The sequence below is a fragment of the Epinephelus fuscoguttatus genome, linkage group LG12, assembly GCF_011397635.1.
Source record: "Epinephelus fuscoguttatus linkage group LG12, E.fuscoguttatus.final_Chr_v1".
Lineage (NCBI taxonomy): Eukaryota > Metazoa > Chordata > Actinopteri > Perciformes > Serranidae > Epinephelus > Epinephelus fuscoguttatus.
In genome coordinates this window covers 15568074-15579015 of record NC_064763.1, presented here as the reverse complement: position 1 = coordinate 15579015, position 10942 = coordinate 15568074, and the positions used below count along the sequence as shown (strand labels likewise).

General features: G+C 41.5%; 1 protein-coding gene and 1 long non-coding RNA gene across 2 annotated transcripts in view; one reads left to right on the top strand and one right to left on the bottom strand.

Annotated features, from left to right (window-relative positions):
- Positions 1–279: 279 nt before the first annotated feature.
- kcnj1b (potassium inwardly rectifying channel subfamily J member 1b) lies at positions 280–6021 on the bottom strand. The gene is made up of 2 exons (XM_049591264.1): positions 4904–6021; positions 280–2420 (listed from the first exon to the last, which is right to left on the bottom strand). Exons 1-2 carry the CDS (start codon positions 4918–4920, stop codon positions 1265–1267), a joined length of 1173 nt encoding a protein of 390 aa, XP_049447221.1. The 5' UTR covers positions 4921–6021; the 3' UTR covers positions 280–1264.
- Positions 2302–10942, top strand: part of LOC125897831 (uncharacterized) — a 23855-nt gene continuing 15214 nt past the window's right edge. The window contains exon 1 of the long non-coding RNA XR_007450526.1: positions 2302–2440. This is a non-coding gene — a long non-coding RNA (uncharacterized LOC125897831). The remainder of the gene's footprint in view (positions 2441–10942) is intronic.

Genomic DNA, 10942 nt, shown 5'->3' with positions numbered 1-10942 from the left:
AAATTATTTATGTTACAGGTGCTCCTTGCAAGAGAGGAAAGATACGTGAAAAAATAAGAAATTTAAACAATAGTATTAACATGTATATCGTTAAAATAAACAGGAATTATTAACAAACATAAACGTAAATAAATATATATATATATATATACACACACACACACACACACACACACACATATATATATATATATATATATATATATATATATATATTGTAAACTGAACAAGATTATTTACACAAACAGGATATATACAGTCAGGGTGAAATGGGGTTATTGCACAAGTTAAATTAAATTATTGCAGTGTGTGAAAAAGTCTCAGGGCCACTCAGAGGGAGGAGTTGTACAGTTTGATGGCCACAGGCAGGAATGATTTCCTGTGGCGCTCAGTGGTACATTGCAGAAATGTACAATACCAACATATATTCTGGCAACTGGGTTGAAATACCACACTCAAGAGTACCTCAAATTTGTACTCAAGTTCAGCACTTGAGAAAATGTACTATCATATTTAACCACTGTCAGTCATAATTCTGATATTCTTGAAAATTCAATGCGGAAAATGGCAGAAAGAAATTAAGAATGAACAAGAAGTCAATGAATTGTGAAAAAAAGGTTTATTCCTACAAAGGATGTTACTTTCCCTGAGAAGTTGTTTCAGTGTTAAGACAGTATGATCTACAAAATGTAGACTGGTCACAATTAAATCATCTCGTTTAGCAGCTATGTCCACAGATTCCTAATTATCAAGGCATACAAGATGTTTCAACATGACAGGAAACAACATACAGTTTGTCTTTTAGTAGGAATAATGAGAAAACTCGCAAGGCCTGTCCTACTTTTTATTTCCTTGCACAGTCTTTATGGCACACAGTTTTTCATTATAACAGGCTCAGGCCCTAATCTCCTCAAGAAGTACCCACTGTGCCATCCAGTATTTTACCCCTTTCATTTTCCATGCGTCAAAACTTCAATCCCTCTTTTTCCCCTCGTCCACACATTACCTAGACAAAGTCACAAGTCCCAAAGGTGCTTTGATTGTAATGAGCTGCTGAGCAAAGAGCTTAACTCTTGCTCATGTCTGAATTTTTATCCACACTTTGAATGTTTCTGCTGTTAGAGGCAAAAAAAAAGTCAAAGATTAATTCAAATGTTCAGTGGAGGAAGCAAATATTTCTTCACTGATCACTCCTCAACAAGAAAGTCTAACTTTGCTTGAAAGTAAGTGACTTTTCACGCTTTATTACCCAACTCCTAACTGCTCACATTTTAGTGATGTCCACAGAGTCGTGAATGTCGATCACCTGAAACCCCAAGTTGTCGATCCCCATCTTCTGCTGGTTGTTGTGGTTTTCTTGATTGTGGCTGTTGTGGTTTCTCTGATCGGCGTCCGTCTCGAAGCAGTGGACGCAGTGTGGTGTAGTGACCCGGACACTTTTGGAAAAGTTTGAGAAATCCACACGGTACCTCCCCGTCTTAGTGCGGGAGATGATGGGCAGGAAACTGTATCCCCACTGAATCTCCTGTGGGATGTAGGAGGTTCGGACCTGACAGGAGGAGCTGGTGGACTCGGCCGTCCCGTCCAAAAAGACCACCAACTCAAAGTCCTGGTGGGGAAGAGAGTCTGCTGACATCTCATAGAACGGGCTAGATCTGTTAATCACGTGGTAGAGGGTCAAAGGGCAAACAAAAAACAAGTTATCCTTTCCGGCATCGACCGTAAAGTCAATGTCCACCTGGTCCAGAATGATGGTGTCTCCGTCTGGTGTGGTTGTTGTCTTCAGCAGCTTGCCATAGATCTGGCTGCCGATTAATAAGGTCTTTCGAAGGTTGGCCACTCTGATCAGGAGACACAGACTTCCTTTCTTCAAGCAGATGACAGCTGTGTCGCTGAAGGTGACAGTCTTTGCCCTTTTTTTAGGTAAGGAGATCTTGGCCAAGATGACGCCACACATGAAACAATTGATGAAGACACCAATTAGTGACTGGATGATAATTAGAGCCACAGTGCCGGCACAGTGTCCAGTCAGCGCCCTGCCTCCGTACCCAATGGTGGTCTGGGTCTCCAGGGAGTAGAGGAATGCCGTTGTGAGTCCGTTAACATTGTCTATACACTGAACATGTCCATCTGTGCGGTTCTGCCCTGTCAGATCCCCGTTGCTCTTTGCGATCCAGTACCACAGCAGGCTGAAAATGAACCAGCTACCTGTGAACGAAGCCACAAACAGGAGGAGGACAAAGCGCCAGCGGATCTCCACAAACGTGTTCCAGAAGTCCACCAGGTATGCAAAGTGGTTGCTGTATTCAATGTTACCAAACTCAATGTTGCAGTGCCCGTCTTTGGTGACCAGGCGAGATTTGCGGCTTCGGTGTCCAGCTGGCTGCATGTGACCCTGGAGCACCTGGAACATCCTGGAGCTTTACAGAGCAAACGGAAGGTTAGTGCACACATTGAGGATTGTGAGAAAGTGGCAGTATTTGACATTCTGGGATGAATATTTTCACATATTGAATTATTATTTCAGCATTCAGATCTATTTACTTTAACGACCACACCTAAGTGGGACTAGTTTCTTTGCTGTTGCCCTGACAATTTGTGTTTCTGCTTACTTTAAAGGACGACCATGGTGTTCTGTATTTTTCTTGATGTCAAAAATCAAAAAAGAACAAAACCAACAATTTCTAACAAGTACTGTTTGTGAATCCAAAGCCTGATATATCCTTTTTCTTTGTGCCACAGAGCTCAGCTGTCATTCATAAAACATCTAAAACACATTCAGCGTCCAATACACAGCAGAGCACCACATTTGTATTAATTCGCAGCAGAAAATAGTCCCTCAAAAAAGCACTATTTCCTCCTGGTTGAGCTGTGTTTGCAAAAAACTACTAAACTACTAACTTTTTAGGAAATTACTGAGCGTTATACAAATAAAATATGTTACAACCTGATTTAAAGATTTAGGCAAGGCAGCTTTTTTTTGTATCAAAAGCAAACAAATCTCTTCACACACAATTGATCTTTCACTAAGCCCCGCCCCTTTGTGATGGTCCAACAAGCTGTCGCAGTAAGCATGGAGCCCACACTGTAACTAACTGCACTCCCTGAAGAAATATTATCGTATTTTTGGAAAAATGAAAGAGTGATTCCAGAGAGAAGCAGACAGAGGGGTCTACAGTCTGTGTTTGAAGGATATATCCAGGATGTCAAACTGACTCAGCAGCAACAACAGGTTAAAAAGACAAAGATAGTTAGAAGCTAAAGCCGAACTATAGGCTACAGATCACAGTGTAAAAGTGAACCACCACATCACTGCTGATCGCCACAGAACACAATGAATATAAAGGGAAACTTTATATTGAACCAGCTGTGTGGCATGGCAGTGTGTGCAGATGAACGGTGTTTGCAAGCCACCGTGCCGCTGCCAGCACCTGGACCTCTGCCGCTAGACGGGCAGGGATCTCCGGGGAAAGTCAAACAACCTTCATCTGTGCACAGTGCGATGACACACAGCTGGCTGAATATCAGCAAAGTTTCCCTGCTTCCCTTCACTGGTTCCTGTACAGCAGGGTCGGCCTTTGTTTCACTGTTATAATCATTAAAAAGCAAAAGCAGCATGTGTATATACATTCAGTAGGCTATATCTTCAGTAGCTAGCTAGCTAACCCTACACTTTTCAGGGTCTGATTTTGGTTTTGGAACAGAGAAGAAACGTATATCTTTTCCCAACCTCTCCAGGTAACGAGTATCATTAATACACGACGTGTCCCAGGCACAACATTTAGCTCCAGATCCACAAAACCTGCCTGAAAATGAAGGAAATCTGAAAGAACTGCATTGTAGTCAGTGGAGCACAGCTGTGTTGTTGTCTGACCCTGGTCTGAGCCAGCCCGATGCCACATTATGATTGGCCAGTCTGCGTCTGGGGGCGGGACTTAGCGAAGGGTCAGTTAAACTTTCTTCCAAAAACTTTTTCGTTTTTGGATTTGGAATCCGTAGCTACTCAAGCTAGAGAGACTCAAGACTACTGTAGCTACTGCTATGGAGATTTGGCAAAATGTAGATGAAAAGGAGCCGAGCTGAAGTCGATTGACGCATATTTTAGTTGCGGAAATATTAATATTAATATTAATTCAGTGTAAAGGCTACACATTTTTACAGTTGGAGAAAGCCAGAATTACTTTAAGCCTACCAAACTGATAAATGAAAATTAAAATGTTAAAAACATAACTCTTATTTATTTCCAAATTATTGTTTTTTTTTTATTAGTTAAAGCCGAAGGGAGCCACTGGAGTGGGGCTAAAGAGCCACATGTGGCTCCAGAGCTGCAGGTTGCCTACCCCTGCCTCAGACCATTACATAACAGACTCAAGATTTAAATTTGAGAAACTTATTTTTGGAAGCTTTAAGACATTAAGAATAAGAAGAATAATTTTCTATATTTGTTGTCTACTGTCAAACAGTTTATGACCACACAAAGTATTTTTTATTATAAATTACTCCTTATTACATACATACTTTGATAGACAAACAATAAAAACTGTTTTTGCTGTTGTTATAAAGCTTTAATAAGGGTTTAAATAAGTGCAGTTAGTTCTGGATTCCTTTGGCTCTTTGTATTACGTAATTGTCAAAGCCACTATTGAACATTCTGCTGGAGACCACAGTATGAGAACTACAGACAGTTTATTATCATGTTTAAACTCTGTAATAAGTTATAAAAATGTTAACAGCTATAATTCATGAGTGAAAAAATTCTTGTATGTGTTAGGTGTTAGACTCATTTTGGTTGTTAGAGAAATGAAAACTTTAAAGACGTCTCAAAACTCAAAGTTTTATAAGGAAATGATTCAACACCCTCAGTTCTGTAGAAAGAAACAGATAAAAGTTTAGTTGAACGTACCTGCTCAGAGAGACCATGGGCCCAGAGTGCTCCGCTCAACTCCTTTCTTTTAGCGAGTGGCCATGGAGGCGCTGGAAAGATTTTAATCCACAGTGAAATTTCCTAATCCCAGCCACATGCCACCATGTACACTGGCTTCATACAGACGCAGGAGCCAGCCAGAGAGCTCCCACTGGGCGTCACTTCAGGGCGATTCCCTTCATCACTCAGTCACCGAGAAGTCTTATAATGCAACCAGTGACTTCATCAGCACTGGATCCATGATGGCTGAAGTTGTTGTCAGTGTACTCTCACCAACACGAGGAGGGGGAATGTCCAGGAGGCACGGTGAGGCGAGGGAGCCCTCAGTGCTTTTGTGTGCCAGAAGGTGCATCTATTGAAGGGGCCAACGTGGCCGGTGCAGCACCCATGCTGTTTTTGTTTTCAGCCCTGAGAACATTTGGGATTTGAGTTTGGCCTCACAAAGAAATCCCTCAGTTGTGTCTCCCCCAGTCCCCCTTCCCCCCTCCGTTCGAACCTGCAGGGCTGCCTCACATTTGCATCAAAATGAAGAGCTGCGGGGACAAAATGTCTTTGCAATATTCTCTTGGCTGCAGAAGGAGCATTTTCATATTTGTGGAGCACATTTCCTTTAGCTGTTATGATATGAGAGAGAGCTTGAATTGATAAGATGCCCTTCAGTGATGGATACAGATGCCACTAACTGCATGTAAATGAAGGAAGCAGGAGATTGATGAAGATGCAGGCAGTGTATTGATTCAACTGCAGAGACCCTGCAAGACTTTTAAAAGCTACTGTACTAACTCTCTGCCACAACAAGGTCAGAATACGCAAGTGTTTGAAGCACCGGCTGTGTACAGAGCTTGACATAAAGATATTAAAGGAAAAGTTACACATTTTGTGCAATAAGCTCATCTGCTTTCTTGCCAAAAGCCAGCACCAGCACCTAGTTAGCTTAGCTTAGCACTAACACTGGAAATGTGGGTAAACAGTTAGCTTAGCTATGTCCAAAGGTCACGAAATCTGCCTACAGCATCTCTCTAAAGCTCACTGATTAACATGTTGTTGTTTGTTTAATCCACACATAAAGTGGTCGTTGTATGGGGGGGGTTGAGTTGGACTGCTTCTTGGTCAGGACCAGTTGCCTGGCAACCAGCAGAGAACTTTTCATAACCTCTGAATTACATTACAGTGTGTTTCTGTAACCCTCCATGTGCCCAGTGCGGTTGCTTGGTTGTAACTTCCAACCAAAGGCGTAGATTAGAACTGCTAGAAATTATGATACCTTAAAGTGACACCGATCCCAGCAGAGTACTTCATTTGATACCTATAATGTGAATACAGAGGTGTGTAGCATAGACAGGGATGGACTGGGACAAAAAGTTGGCCCAGGTATTTTGGCCCACCACAATCAATCACGCAAATGTAAGTCATATATGTATATAATATGATACAAAGGTGTTACTTTCAACATTTGAGGGGACACATATTAGAGAGGCGTCCTGGGGCTCTTTTTTGAGCGTCAAGCACTTAATTTCCTGCATTCTGGTGCCTTTTCTGCATCTATTTATTGTGGAAATGTCGTGTGTGTGTGTGTGTGTGTGTGTGTGTGTGTGTTGGAGGCATTTCTCGCAAGCCCTTACTATTTCCTTTTTCTTTGTGAGTCACTTTAATGCATCACCTGACCTGGAATTAACCTCTAATTGAAGGCAGGTGTGCTGCACAGCATGTGGAGTGTGGAAAACACCACAGGGTTTCAGTCTTCAGCCACAGGGTTTTTGGTCGAGTCTTAGTTTAATTGTTTAAAGAAGTCGTTTAAGACCCCACTGAATTGAACTTTGTTTCTTGTAAAGGCCTGTTCAAAAAAAAAAAGAAAAGAAAAGAAGTAAAAATCAGCATTGTGTTTTGGCGGCACATCGGCCAACTGGGAAACTGCCTGGTATGCCAGATAGCCAGTCCACCCCCAAGTATAGCCATATACCTGTTTTGGTGGCGAATTGGCACTCTGAACTGCTCACCCTGTCATCACAGACTGCATGGGTAGTAGCTGTTGCTGTAGGAGTGCAAACTCTACCCTGGAAGAGTTTTGAGCACTCGCCTGACGGGGCTAACTGTTAGCATCACAAGGCAAATATTACTGAATGGTTATTGATGGGTTTAACAACAGAGTCAGGCCATCCAATGTCTGTTAGTTTGTTGTGCAGGATGTCAGCTGCTGCTGCTGCTGCTGTATTAATATGTGCTAACTGGGCAGATGTTGAAGTTTGTTTGTCAAGAACCTAAGCAACAGAAAGTTTGTTGATCCAGAGGGGAGTCAGGAGGGTCTGGGTTCAAACCCACTGCACAAAAAAAGAATTGAATGCAGGTATTGGTTGACTGGAGACATTTTGATACTACTTGGTACTTGATTATTTTGGTCAATGCCTTAAAGGCATCAAGTACCGATACCAAGCCCTACTCCTGACACACCAGGCCAACAGTCGGCTGTCGGTCAATGATGGGCCGTCGATGATCGTCTCTCTAGTTTTGTGGTGTGTTCCGCGCTGTTGGCATTAAATGGCCCTTGTCGGCAGTTTTTTGGCCAATTAAGCATGTTGAATCAACATCGGACCCAGCCATGACATAAATCACTCTGATTGGTTTAACTGCCAGCATGAATCTATCTTGAATCCCTCTTGTTGGTCTCCCAGTTTCCCTTTTTAAATGACCATAAGACAACTGCTGCCTGTCAGTATGGAGTTATTTCCTTACACGCAGACGCAGAACGTATGTGCTAGTTGGTCATTGGCTGTAGTCTTTGCAGTGTGTTTAAGTGCAACTTTTTGGCTAAGACACAGGCAACATGTGGTGACACATGCAGCAGTCAGCCTTCGTTTGCTGTGTCTGGGCCTTTACCCTCCTCATGCACAATGATGCCATTTGCTTGTAACTTTCAACCTTAGGTGTAGATTTTGGGGGGGACGCAGGGGAGATGCCCCCCTCAATAATTTGAACATGTATATTTGGCTCTTGCAATAAAATCATGAAGGTAGCAGAGGACATTTTTGCAAACTGCTAGAATGTGACTCATAGACATAAAAATGATTCTGGTAATGTAGTTGGTGGCAGTATGCAACCTCAAAAGCAACAGTTGCAATCTTTGATAAAACAGAAAGAAGATGAAGCAACTATATGCACAATTGAAGCAGGAAGTACCGTGAAATTTTCACCAGAAAAGGGACTTGAGGTGTTTACCACACAAAATTTCTTATGGGAGGACCCCCCGACCCCAAATGTAGTATGTGCCCCCCTCCAAATGTTGAAACAGAGCCTACACCCTGGCTTCCAAGCCTCTTGTCAAAGAGAACCTTTCCTCAGTACTTGTATAGTTAGATATTCTCATTTCACAGTGCAGTGCTTTACCCACTGCTGGTAAATTCGAAATGACAGTTCAATCATCAGAAAGGAATGAATGTGCAATTGTAGTAGCTGTGATCACAATAATCACAGAAATCTGAAGAATGCATAATCTGAACTCTGGTGGTTTTAATTTAATGCTTCAGGAGATGATTTGTTGCTGCAGTATGAGCAGAATTAACATCATCTTCAGTGCCAGCACTCTGTAGTTTGCAGTCTCAATATCAACATTGTATCAGTCATTAAAGTTTGGTACAGGGGCTTTTTTGCAGGTGTACTTTCAGAATAACCTCAGACACAAAGAAGGTGTCTCTACTTAATCTCTTGGTGTGGTTTTGCCAGTGACTGCTCTGTGTGTTTCACTGATGTTTTTGCAGATGTGTTGCACTTTACTGCAGGAAGTTAACCTGCAGAGGATGTGGCTGGTGTCACCATGCCTGATCTTTTGTTTGCATAAGAAAACCACAACGCTGTATTAGCAAGCTTGGCAGACCATGTAAAATGGTGGAGAGTAACTAATTACATTTAACCATCTTAAGTGCTTTATCGTAGGCAACTGGACATGCTTGTCCAGGTGTCACTGTTTGCCATTCAACTAGCAGCTTTCTACAACCTGACAGACACTTGATAGGGGGGCACAGTTTGACACAGTGGCTGAGCAAATGTGAGCTTTTGAAAGTGAAAGTGTTGAAATGGACCGTAGATGATTAAGATATAATGCATGCATTTCATGTCACAATTGGGGACCATACAAAATGTTTCTGAGGGCCTCCTTTAAGCAACTATGGTTTAGACCAGTGGTTCTAACAATCTGCTAACTGTAGATTCATATTTACCATAAAAACAGATCGGTATCAAACTTTCCCTTAAACCAGGGATACTCAGCTTGCTCTCTTTAGGTTCCACTTGTCGCTAAAATGACAAGAGGCCAGATGCCAGTTGCAACAGCCCAGCACAGATGAGGTGTATGCAGGGGCATTTGTAGGATTTAAGGACACTCAGGGCTTAGCCGGGACCTCTGTTGGGGGTCCGGGGGCCCGGGGGATAGACATGTTATATTTTGATGTTTTTCAAGGACTCTGACACCTTATTTACAGTACAAGCACAAAAAAATCCCAATTTGAATCAATTTATTTGTATTGTGAATCAGAAAATGGTTGTGGTGACCCAGCACCCAATGCAGGCCAGATTTGTCCTACAGGCTGTAAACTGAGTATCACTGCTTTATCTGATAATGTCATATATGTCATATATAATATTGTAACACTCACAGGGTCTTTTTTTTTACAGAATAGGTGTCACTTTTGAAACCTTTAGTTGCTGACTTAGTGGTTTTACTTCTACTTAAGTTGGATTTCAAATGCAGGGCTGGTATAGATAGAAGATAGATGGATAGAGGGATACTTTATTAATCCAGAGGGAAGTATTCGCAGTATTCTCCTCTTTGACTGACCATTCACAAACATTTTACATCTTTCAGGTCATCATTTTGGGCCTTATAGAAAGAATAATTCTCTAAATAAACAAGACCCTGCCTCGATGAACTAACTGCTAAGAAATGATCTCTTTATGTTGATCCTGAGTGCGTTTAAAACCTTGGTGTACACATGAGATGATATTAATATGTGAGGGGTATTAAACAAGACACCTTATCTAAACATGTCAAAGCAAATTTTGGGTAAGTAACCTCGTAGCTAAGACCAGCAGATGCCGCACTTTAATATGCATGCACCTCATTAATCCAGTGTACATGCTGCACTTGAAAAAGCATTAATAGTGTAAAGAGTATCAGGGTCTTGAATTAGGCGCTTTTATTGCTCATGTTCTACAAGAACGTTGCATTTTCTCCGTGGCTTTAAGTATTACTAATGAACTCTTAGTTGTAACATGCTCAAGAGCTGTTTTCATCACTGTGAGACATTTTATATTTAATTTTAAGAGGATAGTTTTGAAATAGAATAGAGACAGATGAATGATTGATACATTCATACTTTCTTCTTGTTACTGACCTAAAATATTCACTCTCTTTAGACATGCAAATCTAAATTAAGCTTAAGCGTTTACCCTAAAAGTGGGATGATGCTCCACGCTGGTTACCTGATATAAAAACCAAACACAAATGGCTCCATCTGGTGCACAGTGCCTATACAACACCCAAACGCCTTGTAATGTTGTATACGCAGGAGAAGGGATTTGAATCATATGAGCAACCAAAGATGTAATTGTGAAATATAATCAATAAGGAATACTTATCTTCATCCCAAAATCCAAAATACATATTATTCCTCTGATCTGTAGTGCTTTTTATTTGTGAGTTGTAGTGTGTTGGAGATGTAGAGAGCTGTAGAGATGTCTGCCTTCTCTCCAGTACAATGGAACTAGGTGGCACTCAGCTTGTGTACATCTGAAAAACTCAATAGCAATATCTCTTTCCAGAAATCATGATTCGGTTACTCAAGATAATCCACAGACCTTGTTGTGAGCAGTTTCATGTAGGAACTATTGTCTTTCTACCAAATTCCAGCCACCAACTGTATCACTGCGCAAAAGGAAGCGTGCATCTACTCATGGACGGAAGGTTCTTGATGTTGACAGCGTGAGATGTACTGTGCATTCCAGTACCCATACTATCAAACTATTTAG